This window comes from Protopterus annectens, chromosome 4.part0 (assembly GCF_019279795.1).
Source record: "Protopterus annectens isolate FY-2018-M chromosome 4.part0, PAN1.0, whole genome shotgun sequence".
Taxonomy (NCBI): Eukaryota; Metazoa; Chordata; order Ceratodontiformes; family Protopteridae; genus Protopterus; species Protopterus annectens.
In genome coordinates, this window is record NC_056733.1 from 95,364,066 (window position 1) to 95,386,037 (window position 21,972).

Sequence of the window (21,972 nt, forward strand, 5' to 3'; positions counted from 1 at the left end):
TCCTTTGATACCTAGGTAATGTGAGAAAAATCTGTTTAAAGCCCTGCATTATTTTGCCCTTATCTTGCAAAGTTTTGAAAAGTTCTGCTGCAGAAGGTCCAAATAAGAGTTTCTTGTGAAGGAGGAATCCAAAAGCTTGGACTTAACATCCTTAGGGAGGGACTACAAGCAAAGCCAAGGAAATCTAATAATGGTTCAGTTGTTGCAGCCCTGGAAGAGGTCTCTGCAGCATCACAGCTTCATTTATTTGAATGCTTTGCTATCTGTGTAGCTTTGTCCACGTGCAGAAATCACTTTAGTGTTAGAAGCCTCAGTCCCCTAAAATTGGACAAAAGTATTCCGTCATTTCAGTTTGGTGAAAAGTAGTTTGTCAAAGTTTGGAAATGTAAGGCCCTAAAGGTAAAAGTGGCATAAGTATAAGCCTCTTACCATACCTTTCTATGGCCAGCTGGTAGAAGCTTAGCAGGTTAATCAATGGAAACTGGAGAAAAAAAAAAAACAGAAGGATTTGCTACAGAGTTTTGTAGAGAAATCAAGTCCCCAGGTGCCTTATAAATCCCATCAAGCTTCTTGGGAGTTGGAGGCTGGGAATCTGGAGAATTAGAAGTGGATGCCAAAGCATCCATGAAGGCCTCCAAGACTGCAGGAAGATAAGAAGGCATGAGACTCCAATCTTAAGCAAATTTATAAATCCCATCAAGCTTCTTGGGAGTTGGAGGCTGGGAATCTGGAGAATTAGAAGTGGATACCAAAGCATCCATGAAGGCCTCCAAGACTGCAGGAAGATAAGAAGGCATGAGACTCCAATCTTAAGCAAATTCTAGAATTGTTTTTGTACATCAGTTGTGTTTGGATTCCTAATCAAAGCACTACCTCATTTTAGTGATAGCTTCCCCCACAAAAATGTCCTCAATGAGGAGATCAGGGGATGACAAGATGTCATTGTCAGAAGCAAGGTGTCCAGGGGAATGAATCCATAAAGTGTATGCCAAAGAATCTTCACCTGGATCAGAATCTTCATCAGATCTTTTTTTTTTTGTCTTCTAAGGGGTTCGGGGAGGGAGTGAAGGAATGGAGTGCGTTTCAAAGACAAAATGCCCTTGTAAATGTCCTATAAGAATTCAACCCATTCCTTTTCTTGAGCCGTCTAAGCAGACTGTTTTTCTGTTTCTTTTCTTGGGGATTATGTCAGCCCTCATGAAGCATGGCAGGATGGAACCCCAACAGACCTTGATCAAACTGCAAAAGCACCTCTTTCCTAACAAGGACTTGAGGAATGCCCTCTGCTCCCTCGGGAATGATCACCCTTGGTTCCCCCCCTTCTCAACCATATTGCTATTAGGCATACTGTCGGATGTGTGGGAGTCGCACCACACTGACCTTCAGTGGGGTTGTGGTAGTGGTCATCTGAGAAAGAATCGATGTACTATGGTTTCTTGCAGAATCTCAGCAGATGTGTTTAACTCATTCTAGGCAGCAGAAAGTTCAGGCCTAATGTTCTTGCACTTCCTCTTAGGTGCGTGTCAAGGCAGAAGATGCTGCCGCTTTGTACTGCGCAAGGCACTTCAGATACTGGGTCTCCAAGTACTTGAAGAAAGCAGAGTACAGCACTTATTAGAGACAAAATTGGCAGATTAGACAGTTTCTGTAAATTGTGTTCAGTCCACAGACAGAATAAACAGAGTAGAGGTCCTTAAAAAGTATGTCTACCACTGTCACACTTCCCTCTCTTAACAGACATTAACAAATCTTCTGAGAAAAATACAAGGAAAAATTTTCTCCAACAGGGCACTTACCTAAATAAGTATAAAGAATGGTATCCAACTACAACACAGACAACAGACTAATGGAGGCAAATATGTTGTCCTTAGACTGACAGCAAAGTCTGAGGCTATTACACTTCTACAGCTGTTTATGTACCCCCTATGCCCAAAGGCTGTCATAACGTTAGATGTATAAACATATATGGGGTTTTTGGCTTTGGTACACTGGACGGATGTCTGGTTACCACTGCCTGATAACCCATCAGTAAAGGAATACTACAACAGCATTCTAAGGTAGGACATCTTCAGTTTAACATCTCATCTGAATAATGTCACTACGAAGTGCACAACCCCCTTCCCCCATTTTTCTGCAATGCAGTGCTGGTATTTGAACATGAATCCAAGCACCAGGTGTAGGGGAGAGAAAAGTACAGGTCTGATCTTTCAAGCATCTAAAGTGAGTGTACTAATTGTTGAGACATGGACACAATCACACAAACACGTCAATTACTAGTGTTCCCGCACCTCCTAAAAATCAAAAAAAACGTCTAACATTTTACTATCGCTGAAATGTTACGGAAAAAAAAGAACAGGAACAGTGACAAACGTATGAAGGAAAACAAACATCTGTCAATTTAAACAGCTTGGTGTACAATCTAGGGCAACCAAAAATTTACGAGAACAGTTAAAAGCGCAAGTCTAGCAGCAATCCTGCACCTTTGCCGAACAATATGCAAGTTACATAGTGATCTACACTCAAACTGCCACACAGAGAACAGTTTCAATTTACAGAACACAGTACAAATGTGAAAATGTATTTTTGCTTTGCATACTGCTATTAGCTCACCTAATCAAATTTATAATGAACAATGTGATACTGTTAAGTGTAGATTAGAGAAAGTACAGTTGTGTACACTTACCATAAATATAGATGTTAGAGTGTATTCACTGTTGCAGTCATTACATTTGGGTAATCTGCTGGCAGGTTGCCCTCAGTCGGCCTGATTAACAAAGTCTTGGGTCCTGCGTCGGTTCCTGTCCCTTCTTCCATGACGTCAGGTCGTCAGGGGTATAAAACATGCAGCTAACGCCATCAGTTTTTCTTGCCCCAGATGTCAGGTGCCCCTCAAATGGGGAGCAAAATATATATATCTATATATATGCATGTAATTTAGAACACAAAGAATATACCTCCAAATAAAAGCAAATACACCAAAAAGGCTTTTGAGCATAGTAAAGAAGAGGTATACCAAGATAAAAAATAGGGGGCTGGCGGGTGAGTAACCAGGACTGCAACAGTGAATACACTCAAACATCTACATTTATGGTAAGTGTACACAACTGTACTATGTTCTTCGTGTTTCACTACTGCAGTCATTACATTTGGGTAGAATCCCAAAGCTATGGGGTGGAGGATGGAATTATACAGCATTAGGAGCAGCTATAAGGCCCTGCAGGAAAGCAGTGGCAAAGCCTGCTCTGGATTTAGAGAGAGGTAAATGGTAATGTTTGGTGAACTTATGAACCGAGTTCCAGGTGGCAGCTTCTAGAATGTCTCTGGTAGGAACCCTCTGAGAAAGACTGCAGAAGTAGATGCAGCCCTGGTGGAATGGGATCTGAACCCCTTGGGGACAGGTTTACCACGGTGCACGTAGCAGAAACGAATACAATGGCTTATCCATTTTGAAACAGTCTGCTTTGAAATAGCCTTTCCCTCTGCCCCTGCAGCAAATGCCACCAGTAATTACTCAGATTTTCTTAGATATTTTGTCCTGTAAGAATCTTTGTTGTCTGTGTACATCCAATGAATGCAGAATCCGCTCACCCTTGTAATATGGATTTGGGAAGAAGGTTGGCAGATGAATGGTCTGATTAAAAGCCACACTAGATACCACTTTAGGCATAAAGGATGGATTGGGTCCTGACAGCCACCCTGATCGGGTAAAAGATAATAAAAGGTTCCACTGCCATGAGAGCCTGTAGTTCTGAAATCCCTCTAGCTGAAGTGACTGCTAAAAGAAAAGCTGTATTCAAAGAGAAATGTTATGTCTGCAGTAGTAGCTGGTTCAAAAGGAGGTAGGGTGAGTTTTTCCAACACAAAATTGAGGTCCTATGCAGGAGTTTGTGCTCTCCTGGGAGGTCTCAAATTTATGACCCCTCTGATGTACTGCTTTAGCAGGGGATGAGAAAAGAGGGGAGGCTCTGTGTTGTAATGAGCTGAAATGGCAGAGGCATGGATTTTTATGGAAGAAAAAGACAGGCCCTTGTGGAGCATCTCAGTTAAATATTGCAGAATCTGAGGAATATTGGGCATTGCTGTGTTTATTTCTTGTGCTTGGTTCCAGGCACAGAATCTTTTCCATTTATCAGCATAAGATTTTCTAGTACTAGGCCTTCTAGCCTCCAAAATGACATCCATCACAGGTTTGCTGAGAGATGTAACTGATTAAATTAGTTGATCAGCCATGCTGCAAGATTCAGAGTTTGGAGCGGAGTGTGCAGAAAGTACAGTTGTATACACTTACCATAAATGTAGATGTTAGAGTGTATTCACTGTTGCAGTCATTACATTTGGGTAATCTGCTGGCAGGTTGCCCTCAGTCGGCCTGAATTCCAAAGTCTTGGGTCCTGCGTCGGTTGCTGTCTTTTCTTCCATGACGTCAGGGGGTATAAAACATGCAGCCGACGCCATTTTCTTTAGTTTTTCTTGCCCCCGATGTCAGGTGCCCCCAAAAAGGTAGCAATATTATATATATATATATATATATATATATATATATATACATACATATACACACACACATATATATATATATATATATATATATATATATACATGCATCAATATAAACTTTACCTTCATCTACAAGCAAATATACCACATAGGTTGTAGAAGCTAGAGAAGGAAAGATAAACTGTAGAATGACAGGGGGATGGCGGGAGGGTAACCTGGACTGCAACAGTGAATACACTCGAACATCTACATTTATGGTAAGTGTACACAACTGTACTATGTTCTTCATGTTTCACTGTTGCAGTCATTACATTTGGGTAGAATCCCAAAGCTATGGTTGGGAGGCTGGAGCTAAACAGCATTAGGTGCGGCTATAAGGCCCTGCAGCACTGCAGTGGCAAAGCCTGCCCTGGACTTAGAGAGGCAAATGGTAATGCTTTGTAAAGGTGTGAACAGAACTCCATGTAGCAGCCTCTAGAATATCTTTGGTTGGTACTCCTCTGAGAAAGGCTGCCGAAGTAGCTGCAGCTCTGGTGGAATGAGTCCCAATGCCCTTGGGCACAGGTTTACCATGGTGTAAGTAGCAGAAACAGATGCAATGGCTTATCCACTTTGAAATTGTCTGCTTTGAGATGGCCTTTCCTTCTGATCCTGCAGCACATGACACTAATTGCTCATTTTTTCTTAGAGCTTTTGTCCTGCTCAAGTAGAATCTTAGCTGTCTGTGTACGTCCAAGGAATGCAGAATTCTTTCCCCTTTGTTCTGTGGATTTGGATAAAAAGTTGGCAGATGAATTGTTTGGTTAAGAGCCACACTGGAAACCACCTTAGGCATAAAAGTAGGATTTGTCCTTAGAGACACCTTGTCTGGGTAAAATATGATAAAAGGCTGTACAGCCAATGAGGACCTGTAAGCGCTGAAAAGTACAGTTTTGTACCTACCATAAATGTAGATGTCCGAACTGGATAGCATCTGCAGTCATAACAACTGGGTTGTCCTGTCGTCAGGCAGCCCTTCGGTCAGCCGGATTCCAAAGTCCGGGTCCGGCTTCGGCTGATGTCGCACTTCACCCGACGTCATCTCTGCTGGTCTTCGGGTATAAAGGCATCAGCCGACGCCATTTTCCTCAGTGTTTCTTGCCCCAGATGCCAGTTGCCCTCTTGGAAGGCTAAATTTTGGGTAAAAATGCCAATGTTTCCAAAAGGATAGAAGGCAAACACAAAGAATAAGCATGTACGTACATATATACAAACAAATACACCATAAGAGACTCCCCCCCACCAGCTAGCTATTAGGAGGGTAAATACCCTAGGAGTACCACAGAGGGGAAGGAGGGAGGGTAATCCTGACTGCAGATGCTATCCAGTTCGGACATCTACATTTATGGTAGGTACAAAACTGTACTATGTCCTTCATGGATGCATCTGCAGTCATAACTGGGTAGAATACCATAGCCAACTAGGGGAGGAGGAAGAATAGATTATGGTGTGGTTAGGATCCCTTGCAGTACAGCAGTGGCAAACCCTGCTCGGGATCTGGAATACAGAGGTAAGTTATAATGCTTGGCAAATGTATGCACGGAGGTCCAAGTAGCCGCCTCAATAATGTCCTTGGTTGCCACTCCTCGTAAGAAGGCTGTGGTAGTGGCTGTTGCTCTTGTAGAATGAGGCCGTATGTTCTGTGGAATTGGTTTTCCATGGAAGGAGTAACAGAATCGTATGCAATTTCCTATCCATTTGGAGATTGTCTGTTTGGAAATTGCTTTTCCTTCCCTTCCTGTTGCATAGGCTACAAAAAGCTGGTCAGTTTTTCTGTTACTTTTGTTCTGTCCAGGTAGTAGCGTAGCTGTCTGTGTACATCCAAGGTATGCAGCATTCTTTCCCCTCTGTTTTGTGGGTTGGGGAAGAAGGTAGGTAGGTGGATTGCCTGGTTTAAGGACACTCTGGATACCACCTTAGGCATAAATGTAGGATTAGTCCTCATGGACACTATCTTGCTGGAAGATTAGGAAGGGTTGTACTGCCATTAGGGCCTGAAGTTCAGAAACCCTCCTTGCTGAGGTTATTGCCAGTAGGAAAGCAGTTTTCCATGATAGATGCTGTAGGTCTGCTGTTGCTGCTGGTTCAAAGGGTGCGAGTGTCAACTTTTCTAGCACAAAGTTCAAATCCCAAGCTGGCAGTGGTGGTTTCCTAGGAGGTTTTACATTCTTGATCCCTCTGAGGAACTGCCTGAGTAGAGGATGCGAGAAGACAGGTGGATCAAAGCTGTATTCTGCTGAAATAGCTGATGCATGTATCTTGATGGAGGAATAGGACAGGCCTGTATGTAGAAGCTCTGCCAAGTACTCCAGAATGTTAGCAATATCTATATTCGACACATCCTTTCCTCTTTCAGCACTCCAAATGACAAACCTTTTCCATTTCCCTGCATAGTTCCTTCTTGTTGAAGGTCTGCGGGCTTCAAGGATAATGTCTTTAACCCTTTGGGAGAGATCTGGAATAGTTGCTGCTATGTGATGTGCCATGCAGTCAGTTGCAACGTTTTTAGGTTTGGATGCATGATGCTGTAGTTGTTTTGAGTTAACATCAAAGGCATCAGGGGTATTGACCACATTTTGTCCCGAGACATGCTCCTCAGCAATGGGTACCAGTGTTGTCTTGGCCAGTTCGGAGCTATCAGGATTATCCTTGGACGTTCCTCCTTGATTTTTAGTAATACCTTGTGTATCAAGGGAAGAGGTGGGAATGCATATGCTGTCAGGCCTTTCCAGCTGAAGGAGAGCGAATCCACTTTCGATGCAAGTGGATGGAATGTCCTTGTGCAGAATTTTTTGAGCTGGTGATTGAGAGAAGAAGCGAATAGATCTATCTGTGGCATTCCCCATTTCTTTGCGATGGTCTTGAAGATGTCCGGGTGTAGCATCCATTCGTGAGCATCCGAGGTGGTTCTGCTTAACATGTCTGCTAGAGTGTTCTCCTTTCCCGGTACAAACATTGCCTGTAACTGGATGTTGTAGCTGAGTGCCAGGTTCCAAAGGTCCAAAGTCATTCTGCATAGGGGGTATGAATGAGTGCCTCCCTGTTTGTTGATGTACCACATGACTGTGGTGTTGTCTGTCCTTATCATCAAATGGCCTTCTTTGAGAAATGGTCTGAATTTTTGGATTGCCAGTTTTACTGCCAGCATTTCTTTAGATTGATGTGCAGGTGAAGCTGATCCTGCGTCCACAATCCTTGTACGCATTTGTCCAGCATGTGAGCCCCCCATCCTTGGTCTGAGGCGTCTGTTGTGATGGTTTGGCTTGCTTGATAGTTGTGAAAGGGTAAGCCTGGGTTTGACTGGCATGCTTGAGCCCACCATAGGAACTCCTGTTTTAGGCATGGGATTAGTGGAATTTCTGCTTCTAGGCTGTGCCTGTGTTGGGACCATAAATTCTTTAGGTACCACTGTAGTTTTCTCATATGCAGTCTGGCATGTGGAACCAAGATTATGCATGATGCCATGAAGCCCAAGGCCTGCAGAACTTTTCTTGCTGTTAGCTTGCTCTGGTTTGTTAGTGTCAAGAAGTAAAGAGGGAGATCTTTTTGTTTTTCTGCAGTTAGGAATGCCATTTGTTTTACTGTGTCCAATTCCGTGCCCAAGAATGTCCTTGTTTGGGATGGAATCAGCCTTGACTTTTGTAAATTGACTGTGTATCCCAGTGCTTGTAGCAAGTAAATGACCCTTTGTAAATCTGTTGTCCGCTTGCTTTTGTTGTCCCCTTGTAGCAGGCAGTCGTCCAGGTATGGATAAATTTGGATTCCCTGTAGTCTGCAGTGGGCGATTACTGATGCCAGGCATTTTGTGAATACTCTGGGCGCAGTAGATAAGCCAAAGGGCAATGCTGAGAATTGATAGTGCTCTGATCCTGCAAGAAATCTGAGGTATCTTCTGCAAATTGGTCGAATGGGGGCGTGCAGGTATGCCTCCTTGAGATCTAGAGTTACCAGCCAACACTCCTTGCCCAGCATGGGAAGAAGTTGCTGTAGGGTCAGCATTTTGAATTTTGGGACAATGATGTATGTGTTTAAGGTGGACAGGTCGAGAATAGGTCTCCAACTTTTTTCCTTTCTTGGAACTAGGAATAGTCTGGAGTAGAATCCTTTGCCTTGTTCTGTTATTGGTACTCTTTCCACAGCTCTCATCTTTGTTAACTGCATTATCTGCTGTAGAGCTTCTGTTTTTTGATTTGGAGGCAAGTTTGGCATTCCTCTTTTGACTGGTAAAGTGTGGAAGTGGAACCGGTAACCTTGGTCTATGGTTTGCAAAATCCACTTGTCTTTTGTGACATAGTGCCAGTTCTTCGAAAATAAGGTTAATTTTCCGCCTAATGGTGCTGCTATTTGTTCCCTGGTAGGCGGAGTTAGAATCAAGTCACTGTGATTGCCCTGTTGTAGTGGTAGTGGCTGTGCCTGTGCCTCTGTTATTACCTTGCCACTGTCGTCCTCTGTAGGCACCCCCTCTGGATTGATTTCTGCCTCTGGCACGTCTATTCCTGCCCCTTTGGGATCTTGTGGAGTCAGGAAAGGACCAATTTTTGGCAGGCCAGTTCCTGCTAAACCTTGGGGGCTGAACCTGCAAGAAATCTTTAACCGTTTGTACAGATTTTGCCTTTTCTTCCATTTTCTTCATTACCTGCTGGGCAGGTGTACCAAACAAACTGGTCTTATCCATAGGAGCATCTAATAACTTAGCTTTAACATGATCCGGTAAGACTTGTTCCTTCAGCCATGCATGTCTTATCACTGTGCCAGTCATGGCTGATCTAAATGAAGCCTCCAGTGCATCATAGCCACATTTTAAGGAATGGTTACTAACCTGTTGTATGTTATTTACCATTTCTAATAGATATTTCTTATCTATAGAGTCAGAGGATAGCTTTTTAGTTAACTGATCAAGCATAAACTCTTGGTATTGTATCATGTGAAACTGACAGTTTAAAGCTCTAGCTGAGAGAGTAGCAGAGGTGTAAACCTTTTTGCCCCATCTGTCTAAAGACCTGGCTTCCCTTTCAGAAGGAATAGGGTTTTTTGCTGTGGTCGAGGCTACTGCCTTAGGGCCCTGGGATATAGTTTCGGGGTCTGCAAGTGGGGCCTTGTATAGGTGATGATGAGTGTCTGGCACCCTGTAAAATCTATCTGGTTTGGCAGGTGCTGGAGGTAAGGAATCTGGTGCAGTGCAAACATCATTAAATGCATCGTCCACAACAGAGAGGACAGGAGGTATAGCTAAGGGCCTGTGTTGTGGTAGGTGCAGAAAAGTCCTAAGTCTTTTCTGGAGTCTGAGAAATCCTGTTCCTGCCATTGGAATTGTTCTCTCATGGCATGTAAGGTTTCCCCAAAGGAGAATTCTTCTGGTGGAGAAGCAGCTGGAATGGATTCTTCAGCATCTGAGTCCTCATAATTGGAGAAAGGAGCCTCTGGCTGGTCTGTAATATCTGAGTCATCCGCAGAATCATCAGAGGACACAGGCTCGAGGGGCTCTGCTCTAGGTCTCTTTCTGGGGCTGAGAGGCCCTGTCTGGGTGAGATTGAGATCCCCTAATTAAGGATATTAAATCTTCTGCCAGAGTAAGCATCTGTGAACTAGAAGTGGGCCTGGTTGAGGGGGGTTTAACAGGCACTGATTTAGTAGATTTGGCTGCTTTAGCCCTGGCAAAGGCCTTAATAGACATGGCTGCAGGAGGCCTAGCAGCACCACGTGCTGGGGTAGAGACATCCAAAGGGATGGTGTCTGATAAGTCACTAGTAACCACTGTAGTAGGTAAAATTTCTGAGGCCGATTCAAGTAAAGTAGCCGGAACCTCAGTAGTAGTCATTGATTCGGCTGTACTCTGATCAGTTTTCTCGGTTTCGGCCGAAACCGAGACACTCGCGGTTTGCTTAACCATGGTTTCGGCCGAAACCGCGGACCGCGAGTGTCGGTCTTTTTCTTTGCGTTTTTTAACAATTTGGGTAGTCGGAGGATCCGACGGCATAATGTACGCAAAATCAGAGCCGAAAAACTCTAGGCCTTCTGGCTTCCAAAATGCCATCCATCACAGCTTTACTGAGAGGTGTCGTTCGTATCATTACATGATTAGCCATGCTGCCAGGTTCAGAGTCTGTAGTTGATTGTGCAGGATCTGATTGTTTTGCTGGGACAGTAGTTGTGGTCTTTGAGGCAAGGTCCAAGCTGGGTATTGAGACAAGTTCCTTAGGATTGGGTACCAGTATTGGTGGGGCTAGTCCGGAGCAATTAATATCTTTGGCTCCTCTTGTCTGACTTTTAGGAGGACCTTGGGTAGAAGAGGCAGAGGAGGAAAGGCGTAAACTGACAGGTTTTTCCAAATGAAGGATAGGGCGTCTACTTTCCATGCTTGTCGGTGGATTTAGTTTCCACTCGTGAGGATCCATAAGGTTTCTGCTTAAATCGTCTGCCAGAGTGTTCTGTTTTCCTGGCAGTAATTGAGCTTAAAGATTTATTTGGTAGGACAAAGCTGTGTCCCACAGTGCCATGGCTAATCTGCAAAGGGGGTATGAGAGTGTGCCCCCTTGCTTGTTTATATACCACGACTGTGGTGTTGTCTGCCTTTATCTGTAGTTGTCCTGGATGAAGTAAGTCATTGAAGGTTGTTAGGGCATTTTGAACAGCTAGCATCTCTTTCTGGTTGATATGTAGATACATTTGATTTGGTACCCATATGACCTGAATGCATCCCCCTGCCATGTGGGCCCCCCAGGCATAATCTGATGCGTTTGTTATTAAGGTTTGGCTGGCAGGGGGAAGAGTGAAGGGCCGTCCCATGTTTTGGTGACAGGCCTTTGCCCACCATAGAAACTCCTGTTGCAGGCAGGAGATGAGAGAAATCATTGTTTCCAGACTGTGTGAATGTTGACTCCATAAACTTTTTAGGTACCATTGAAGTTTCCTCATATGCAGTCTTGCATATGGAATTTGTAGGATGCATGATGCCATGAAGCTCAGAGCCTGCAGAATGTGTCTTTCAGAAGACTGGGTTTTTGTTGCCATCAGTTTGAAGCAAGTAGTCAATTGCCTTTGTCTGGCGTGAGGTAAGCCATCTGGGCAGTTGTATGCAAGCTTGCACCCAGGAATGTTATCTTTTGAGAGGGTACCAGTTGTGATTTCTTTTCATTTACTGTGTACCCTAGGCATGCTAGAAGCCTTTTCACAAACGCTAGGTGTCGTAGAAGAGTATCCTTGTTCTCTGCTTGAATGAGACAGTCATCTAAGTAAGGATATATTTGAATACTACTTTGTCTGCAAAATGCAATTACAGGAGGCAGGCACTTTGTAAAGACCCTGGGCGCAGTTGATAAGCCAAAGAGCAGTGCAGAGAATTGGTAATACATTAAGCCAACCTTGAATATGAGGTATCTGCTGCACGACTGTCTTATTAGGACATGCAGGTATGCCTCAAGTCTAAACTCACCAGCCAAGCATTCTTGCCCAGCATGGGCAGAAGCTGTTGCAAAGTGAGCATTTTGAATTTTGGAATGTCCAGGTATGTATTCAAAGTCGATAAATCTAGTATTGGCCGCCAGGCCTTGCCCTTTCTGGGTACCAAGAACAGTCTTGAGTAAAAACCTTGTCCTTTTTCCTGTTCTGGTACTGTCTGAATGGCCCCCATATCCATGAGGGACGTAACCTGTTTCTGTGCCTCTGCCCACTGGAGTTTTGGCAGGTCTGGCCAACCATTTGTCATTGGCAGAGTGTGGAAATGGAATCTGTATTCCTGTGATACTATGTTCATTACCCACTTGCCCTGGATTATTAACTGCCAATTTTGAGCAAAAAGTGCTAATTGTCCCACTATGGGTGCTGCCAAAAGATAAGTGATTGGTGTAGGCAGAGGGAAGTCATTGGGATTGCTTTCTGTAGGTTTGCGCTTTATCTCCCCCAGATTTGGAGGTGGATGCGCCCCATTGCTTTGACCTGTACGAGTCTTGAGCCTGGTACCTGGAACCCTTATGGCGTCTGGATTTGCCCCTTTGAGCTCTGTCTGACACAGGAAAGGACCAATTGTTTGTAGGCCAGTGTCTAACTGAATCTAGGTGGCTGCACTTGTAAGAAATCTTTAACAGTTTACATAGACTTAGCTTTGTCTTCCATTTTCTTTAAAACCTCTTCTGCCTTAATACCAAACAGGTAAAGGTGCATCTAGCAATTTAGCTTTAACATGATCAGGCAAATTTTGTTCCTTTAACCAGGCATGCCTCCTAATCACAGATCCAGTAACTGCGGCCCTGCAGGAGGCCTCTAAAGAATCAAAACCACATTGCAAAGTATGCTTTCCAACTTGTTCAGCTGCATGCAATAATTCCTGCAATTCCTTACTTTCTGCACATTCTGAAATCAACATAATTTTCTGTTTCAGCAATCCCATAACATGTTGTTGGGTACTTAAGCATATGAAATTGACAGTTTAAGGCCCTGATTGCCAAGGTTGCAGATGTATAAACCTTTTTTCCCCATCTGTCCAGCGCCCTTGAATCTGTCGGAGGGAGTAGGGTTTTTTGCTGTTAAGGCCTTAACTCCCTTTGGACCCTGTGAAATAGTTTCAGGATCAGCAGTAGGGTTTCTAAATAAAAATGTACGAGTCAGGGACCCTGTAATACCGGTCAGGCTTACTGGGAGCCGGAGGTAAAGAGTCAGGGGTCAGGCTTGACTCCGAGAAATCATCATCCGCAATGTCTAACACAGGGGGAATGGCTAAAGGCTTGTGCTGAGGGAGAAGGAGGAAATCCCTGAGCCTATTTTTTGATTCTGAGAAGTCTTGACTCTCCCAGTGGAAATGCTCCCTCAAAGTATGCAAGGTTTCTCCAAATGAATAATCCTCAGGAGGAGATGCAGATGGAATAGACTCCTCAGCATCAGAATCCGCATAGGGAGGTAAAGATAATTCCTGACCAGAAGAGGAATCAGAAGAAATAGAAACCGGATCTGAAGATTCATAGTCAGTGTCTTGCCTAGGCCTCTTATCTGGAGGGGGGTGGATACCCCTGATCAAGGTAATAAGGTCTTTAGCCATTTTGATAATCTGTTTTTTAGCCATAGAGGCCTGTGCACATGGCCCAGGCGTCTGTTTTTTACTTTTAGAAGGTGTCTGCCTTTGGTTTTGCAGCTTTTGTCTGTTTGATATAAAAATGTTGAGGTCCGAATACACATTCAGAAGCCAGTGCCTGCTCAGCGGCTGCGGACCCATCTGAGGGAGATACATCCGTCGGTCCAATACCTTGAGTATCTTGCGGCATGCCGGACTCCACACGGGTGTCGGTACAGGCTTGCGACTCGAAGGTAGCGGGTATCAGGGGCTGCGAAAGAGCCTCAATGAGTACCGGCGACTGGCTTAGGAGAAGCTTCGTCTGTTTTGGATCTCGACTGCCTTTCTCTGTCCTTTTCTTTGCGTTTTTTATGTACTCTGGTAGTCGGATTGCTATCCGACGACATCTCTGGGTAGTTAAATGTTTCCAAAATACATAGATGCAAAATATACCAATGCTTAATAGTGCGTTGGTTAAATCTAGCACAAAACCAACAGCCAGGCACGTTGTGATCAGGGCCTAGGCAAGGAATACAGTATAAATGGAAATCCTTATGAGGTATTTGCTTCCCAAAAGTAATACAATTATTAACTTTTTCTGACATTGGTAAAAAGCAAGAAAAAAGTTTCTCCAACGGGGTACTTGGCTTTACTGAAGACTTCGGTTCTGAAACTCAAACACGAATATTTCAGTAGTCGGCCGACCGGCACTTGCGAAATGCTTCTGCTTCGGGCACCGCGCGGCAAGAAAGACTAAAGAAAATGGCGTCGGCTGCATGTTTTATACTCCTGATGACCCGACGTCATGGAAGAAAAGACAGCAACTGACGCAGGACCCAAGACTTTGGAATTCGGGCCGACTGAGGGCAAACTGCCAGCAGATTACCCAAATGTAATGACTGCAACAGTGAAACACGAAGAACATTTTGATAGTTGTGCTGAGACAGTAGATAAGGTGTCTGAGGCAGGTACCATGGAGGAAGGTGTGACATATTGCATAGGAGTGGGTACCAGTGTTGGCAAGGCCAGTCTGGAGCAATCAGAATCATTTTTGTTTTTTCCTATCTGACTTTTAGTAAGACCTTGGAGAGCAGAGGCAGAGGGGGAAAGGCACAGACTGATAGGTTTTTCCAGCTGAAGGATCCACTTTACAAGCTTTTTTGTGATGAATTCTTGTGCAGAATTTGTCCAACTGATAGTTTTGGGGTGAGGCAAAAAGATCTATGTCTGGGCTCCCCCATTTGCGTGTCAACATGCTTAAGATTTGTGGATCCAGTTTCCATTCGTGTGGGTCCATAAGATTTCTGCTAAGTTAGTCTGCCAGAGTATTTTGCTTTCTTGGCAGGAATTGGAGCTTGTAGATGTATTTGGTAAGTCAAGGCTGTGTTCCACAAAGCCACGGCTAGTCTGCAAAGGGGTAGGAATGGGCACCCCCCTGCTTGTTTATGTACCACATGACTGTGGTGTTGTCCATCTTTATCAGTAGTTAACCTGGATGAAGATAGTCCTTTAAGGCTGTCAGAGCATTCTGTACAGCTAGCATCTCTTTCTGATTGATATGTAGGTGCATTTGATTTGGGCTCCATTTGCCCTGAATGCATCTCCCTGCCAGATGAGCCCCCAAGCATAGTCTGATGAATCTGTAGTCAGGGTTTGGGTGGCAGGGGGTGGAATGAATGACAGTCCCTTGGTTTGGTGACAGGCCTCTGCCCACCATAGGAACTCTTGCTGCAGGCAAGGAATGATAGGAATCAGTTTACAGGCTGTGACAATGTTGACTCCATAAGCTTTTTAGGTACCACTGAAGTTTCCTCATATGCTGTCTTGCATATGGATTTAGTAGAATGCAGGAAGCCATAAACCCCAAAGCCTGCAGAATTTGTCTTGCAGATAGCTGGCTTTTTGTGGCCACTTGTTTGAAGCACGCCATCAATTGAATTTGTTTTTCTGGTGTGAGGTAAGTCATCTGGGCAGTTGTATTCAAGCTTGCACCCAGGAATGTAATTATTTGAGAGGGTATCAGTTGTGATTTCTTTTCGTGTATGGTGTACCCTAGACAAGTTAGAAGTCCTTTTACAAACGTCAGATGCTGTAGAAGTGTGCCCTTGTTTTCTGCCTGAATTAGACAATCGACCAGTTAAGGATAAATTTGAATGTTTCTTTGTCTGCAAAATGCAATTACTGGTGGCAGGCACTTTGTTAAGACCCTGGTCGCAGTAGATAAGCCAAAGGGCAGTGCAGAGAACTGGTAATGCAAATAGCCTGCTTTGAAGCGGAGGTATCTGCTGCAAGATTCCCTGATTGGGATATGCAGGTAAGCCTGTTTTAAGTCTAGAGTTACCAACCAGGCATCCTTGCCTAGCATAAGCAGTAACTGTTGTAGAGTCAGCATCTTGAATTTTAGAATGTCCAGATATGTATTCAGAATGGATAAGTCCAGAATTGGACGCCATGAATTGTCTTTTCTGGGTACCAGGAAAAGTCTTGAATAAAAACCTTGTCCCTTTTCCTTTTCTGGTACTGGTTGAACAGCCCCCATATTCATGAGGGACATAACTTGTTTCTGGGCCTCTGCCCACTGATTTGGAGGCAGATCTGGCCATCCGTTTGGGATTGGCAACGTGTAGAAATGAAATCTGTACCCCGGGATACTATATTTAAAACCCACTTGTCCAGGGTAATTGGATGCCAATTTCGTGCTTGAAGTGCCAGTTTTCCCCCCAAAGGGGCTGCCAAAAGATAAGTGCTTGGTGATGGCAGAGGAAAGTCATTGAGACTGTTTACCGTAGGGAGATGCCGTGTTACTTCCAGATTTGGAGGTGGAGGCACCCCATTGTTTTGTTCTGTAAGTTCCTTGCGACAGAAACCTGGAGCCTTTGGAGTGTCTGGGTTTGACCTGAGCGGTTCTGGTGGGTACTGGAAAGGACCAATTCTTAGTAGGCCAGTGCCTACTGAACCTGGGCGAATGCACTTGCAGGAAATCTTTTACAGTTTGCATAGATTTAGCTTTATCTTCCATCTTTTTCAAAACTACTTCTGCCTTATTACCAAATAGACTGTCCTGTTGTAAAGGAGCATCCAACAATTTTGCTTTAACATGATCAGGCAGATTTTGCTCCTTGAGCCAAGCATGCCTTCTTGTCACAAATGCAGTTACAGCGGCTCTGCAAGAGGCCTCCAAGGAATCAAAACCACATTGCAAAGTATGCTTTCCAACTTGTTCAGCTGAATGCAATAAATCCTGCAACTCTATTTTCCACACATTCAGTAATGCACATCATTTTCTGTTTAAGCCCATGACATGCTGCTGATATTTAAGCATATGAAATTGACAGTTTAAAGCTCTGATTGCCAAGGTTGCAGGCGTGTAAACCTTCTTACCCCATCTATCCAGCGCCCTGGAGTCTCTATCAGAAGGGGTAGGATTTTTAGCAGTAGAGGCCTTAACGCCCTTGGTACCCTGAGAAATGGTTTCAGGGTCAGCCATAGGGTTTTTAAAAAGGAATTTGTGGGAGTCAGGAACCCTGTAATATCTGTCTGGCTTACTAGGAGCCGGAGGCAGGGAATCAGGAGACATGCTGGATTCTGAGAAAACATCAACAATGTCTAGAACAGGAGGTATAGCCAAAGGCCTTTGCTGAGGAAGAAGGAGGAAATCCCCAAGCCTCTTTTTAGATTCTGAAAAATCCTGACTCTCCCAGTGAAAGTGTTCCCTTAAGGTATGCAAAATTTCTCCAAAAGAAAAATCCTCAGGAAGAGAAGCCGAAGGGATGGATTCTTCTGCATTAGAGTCCTCATAAGGTGGAATAGATAATTCCTGATCAGAAGAGGAATCAGAAGAAACAGAAACCTGATCTGATGACTCATAGTCAAGTGCCTTGCCTAGGCCTCTTAGGAGGTGGATGGGAAACCTTGATCAAGGTAATTAAATCCTCAGCCATTTTGATCATTTGTTTTTTTAGGCATAGGGGCCTGTGCACGTGACCAAAGCATTGTTTTTTTTATACACAGAAGTTGATTTTGGCCTAGGTTTTGAAGATGGCGTTGGTTTAACATATAAATCTTTAGGCCTGAAAACACCCTCAGACATCGGTGCCTGCTCAGCGGCTCCGGACCCATCTAAGGTAGAGACATCCGCGGGTTCAATACTTAGTGTCTCGCGGCATACCGGACTCCGAATGGGTCTCCGTAGAGGCCTGTGAATCAAAAGTAACGGGTATCAGGGGCTGCGAAAGCGCCTCACTGAGTACCAGCGAACCGGCGACTGGCTTAGGAGAAGCTTAGTCAGTTTTGGACCTCGGTCTTTTTCTTTGCGTTTGTTGTGTATTCCGGTAGTCGGATTGCTAACAGACGACATTTCTGGATAGTTGAATCTTGAGCCAAAAGTATTTAGATGCAAACATATACCGATGCTTAATAGTGCATTGATTAAATTTAGCACAAAACCGACAGCAAGGCACGTTGTGGTCAGGGCCTAGGCAAGGAATACAGTACAAATGAAAATCCTTATGAGGTATTTGCTTCCCACAAGTAATACAATTATTAACTTTTACTGACATCGGTAAGGAGCAAGAAAAGGTTTCCCCAACGGGGTACTTAGCTTTAAGTTGAAGACTTCGGTTCTGAAACTCTAAAAAGAAAATTTCAGGAGTCAGCAGACCGGCACTTGCTAACTGCTTCGGGCACCACGCAGCAAGAAAGACTGATGAAAATGGCGTCAGCTGCATGTTTTACACCCCTGACGACCTGACGTCATGGATGAAGGGACAGCAACCGATGCAGGACCCAAGACTTTGTTAATCAGGCCGACTGAGGGCAACCTGCCAGCAGATTACCCAAATGTAATGACTGCAACAGTGAAACACGAAGATCATCATCAAATATTTACTGTTCTAAATTGTTTCTGTCGAATTCATATACTTGGGAAAATGTACAAATTAATTTTACTTTGCAACAGCTCTATTCATCCTTCCTAAGAAAACAAGAGTAGTGAGTATCAGACGATGGGCCCAGGGTGTGACCAATCTATACAGTGCGATTATGTAACTTATTCTAATGTTTTGTTATCAATGTCTTTCATCATTACAAGCTTACACTAAAAGAATGCAAAAAAAAAAGTACAAAATTCATTTTCCCAATATTCTGTCTTTGTAAACATTTTCCCACCTGGTGCACTCTGTGCAAAACGTGCTTCTTGTATGACTGCTAATTTAGCTTGTACAGTATTAGTTTCAGATTCCATAGGTATTGGAGAGCCTTCTCTTGAAAGCGACTCTGGTGTCTGAACTCCACTAGAGTGAGCGGACAGTACACCAGAATGGTTAGGTGATGCTGGTGCACTCCTATTTAAAAAAAAAAAAAAAAAAACATCACTACCAAAGTAACAGCAGTCAAGTGTCCTAGAAAATACCATATTTTTGGTTCATTTTGTCAGAAACAGTTATGTTCTTAGCATATCAGCTGATTTATGAATGGATCACCTTGCTAGGTCACTGGCTAGTTAAACATTAAATCAGTATTGGGTCACTTACTTTCTAGAAAATCCCATTCTACTAAACACTGTGACAAAGGCATAGGCTACAATGAACACAAACACACTCGGTACCTACCAGTACGATCTCATGCCACTAAATAGGTGTAGTGTAAAGGGTATAGAGCTTTACATACGCTACTGACTGCAAACCATTTGGTACATTTCCCTTAAAGTGGGTCACACTAAACACTTCAGAGATGTTTGAAAGTACACATGCAGTGTCTGTGGGGCTTACTGAGCACTCAGATGACAATCCAAATGTTACACAATGTCAGCTGTGAAAATACAGTAGTTGTGTGAGAACTTATTACAGCAGTAGACATTCTAATAGGGTAACCAGTACTACAAATCTGCAAGAAACTTCAGAAGCAGAAGTTTGGTCTTCCAGTTCAATTTCAAGAGCTTTCGTGAACATCCTGATTGTGAAGTTGCCTCTTTCCTTAACCCACGGCATCAGTCCAATACAATGCACAAACAGGTTGCAGCTTGCACCATTATTCAGTTGTTTTGGGAAAGCACCAGTCAAGTGCTCCCTGAATGGGCAGGTACTATCCCTGGCCCCAAGTCTGTAAAGCCTTGCAGGACCTGCCCCCATGAGTCCGCATTGTGACAAATTCACTGGGGTCCACTAAATAGCTAGAGTGGCATTAAAGGAGGTTATCCAAAATCTGCTGTGACTCGACCACTGCTTTTTTCTTATAACACATGAAAAGTATGCATGCATGTATAGGAAGGAAAACTGAAATGCAACCTTCTTCAATGACTTAGGATAGTAAAGGCAAGGACAGTCAGAAGGGGGTGGAAGGAAGCTTACACTGCAGGGATGAATCTATTGTTTCAACGTCTACTATTATGGTGAGTTTTCTCCTGCACAACTGTACTATGTTCACTTTAAAGATCAAAGCTGTAGTAATCCCATACCCATGGGAAGAGCAATGAAGCAGTCCCCCCCTCCCCCACCCCACTGAAGACTACCTTAATATGCCTTGCTGGATTTACACTGGAAAACTCTGCCCTGCTCCGAGAGTTCAGATCCACCTAATGGGTGGAGGAAATGTAGACTAATGTCCAAATGAAATGGTGCTTTAGAAATTCAATAAAACAGAATACTGCAAGAGGAGGTCACTGTGGTAGCTGCTGTCTGAAGACTATGCTTTTACAGAGCCACACATTCTTCCCATCACTTTCACAATAGAAAATGATGCAATCAGACACTAGCCTGCCTACTCTTCACCAGTCATGAAGAATACAAACTATCAGTTTGCCATCCTGAAATCCTGTGCATCAGTGACCATACTGGACAGTATGGTGCAAAAACCCAACAGGATTATTACCCCCCCCCCCAACTTTGTGGGTCAGAACAGAAGGCAGGAATTTGAAAAAGCACCAGCCAGTAGACTATTTCAGGCATGAAGGTATGGTTTGTCATCATGTTCACTCTTTTCTTGAAGGCTCTGTAAGGCTTCAAACTTTAACCTAACAGCAACAAATATATGGCTTTCCAGACAGGAATATGAATGCCACTGAGGATCTTGATTTAAAAGGGGTCAGAATCAGATTCTCAAAAATCCCAAGGATAAAGCACTGGCTTCACTGGAACTTAAGGTCCAGAATTCTCCACACAAAAAGTACAGTTGGGTACCTAACATAAATGTAGATGTTGAGTGTATTCACTGTTGCAGTCATTACACTTGGGTTATCCTGCTGGCAGGCTAGCCGCAGTCGGCCTGTATTCCAAAGTCCTGGTCCGGCGTCGGTTGCTGTCGCCTCTTCCCCGACGTCAGTGCGCTAGGGGTATAAAAGATGCAGCCAACGCTATTTTCTTCAGTTTTTCTTGCCTCAGATGTCAGGTGCCCCCAAAAGGGTAGGCTAAAAAACATTGCTTATAAAAGCATGCACTAAAATAAACAATACCTTCATCTACAAGCAAATACACCACATAGGTTGCATAGGATAGAGAAGTACAGATAAGTCACAGCAAAGAAAGGGGGATGGTGGGTAACCTGGACTGCAACAGTGAATACACTAACATCTACATTTATGGTAGGTACACAACTGTACTATGTTCATCGTGTTTCACTGTTGCAGTCATTACACTTGGGTTGAATCCCAAAGCTGAGGTTGGGCGGCTGGGTCTAAATAGAATTAGGAGTGGCTATAAGGCCCCGCAGAACTGCAGTGGCAAAGCCTGCTCTGGATTTAGAGTAAAGAGGTAAGTGGTAGTGCTTAGTAAAAGTGTGCACTGAAGTCCAAGTTGCAGCCTCCAAAATATCCTTGGTTGGTACTCCTCTGAGGAAGGCTGCTGAGGTGGCTGCTGCCTTGGTAGAATGTGGTTTAATGCCCTTAGGCACTGACTTGGCATGCTGTGAATAGCAGAAACGAACGCAGTGTCCTATCCATTTTGAAATAGTCTGCTTTGAGATGGCCTTTCCTTGTGATCCTGCAGCATATGCCACAAAGTTGCTCGGTCTTTCTGAAAGCTTTAGTTTTGTCCAAGTAGAAGCGTAGCCGTCTGTGTATGTCCAAAGAATGCAGAAGTCTCTCCCCTTTATTCTGTGGGTTTGGGAAAAAAGTAGGCAAATGAATGGTTTGGTTAAGAGCCACACTGGACACTACCTTAGACATAAATGTTGGGTTTGTCCTTAGAGAAACCCTGTCCGGATGGAAGATAATAAAAGGTTCCACAGCCATTAATGCCTGTAACTCTGAGACTCTTCTTGCTGAAGTTATTGCTAAGAGCAGAGCGGTTTTCCATGATAAGAACTTTATCTCAGCTGTATTGGCTGGCTCGAAAGGAGGCAGTGTGAGCTTTTCCAAGAGAAAATTGAGGTTCCATGCAGGTATTGGTGCTCTCCTTGGA

General features: G+C 43.9%; 1 protein-coding gene across 3 annotated transcripts in view; it reads right to left on the bottom strand.

The window, feature by feature from the left end:
- FOXK2 (forkhead box K2) overlaps positions 1–21,972 on the bottom strand; it is a 1,878,646-nt gene that overhangs the window by 895,672 nt on the left and 961,002 nt on the right. For all 3 annotated transcript variants that reach the window (XM_044068131.1, XM_044068130.1, XM_044068128.1), the window contains exon 6: positions 18,746–18,921. In XM_044068131.1, coding sequence (XP_043924066.1) covers positions 18,746–18,921 — 176 coding nt within the window. The remainder of the gene's footprint in view (positions 1–18,745; positions 18,922–21,972) is intronic.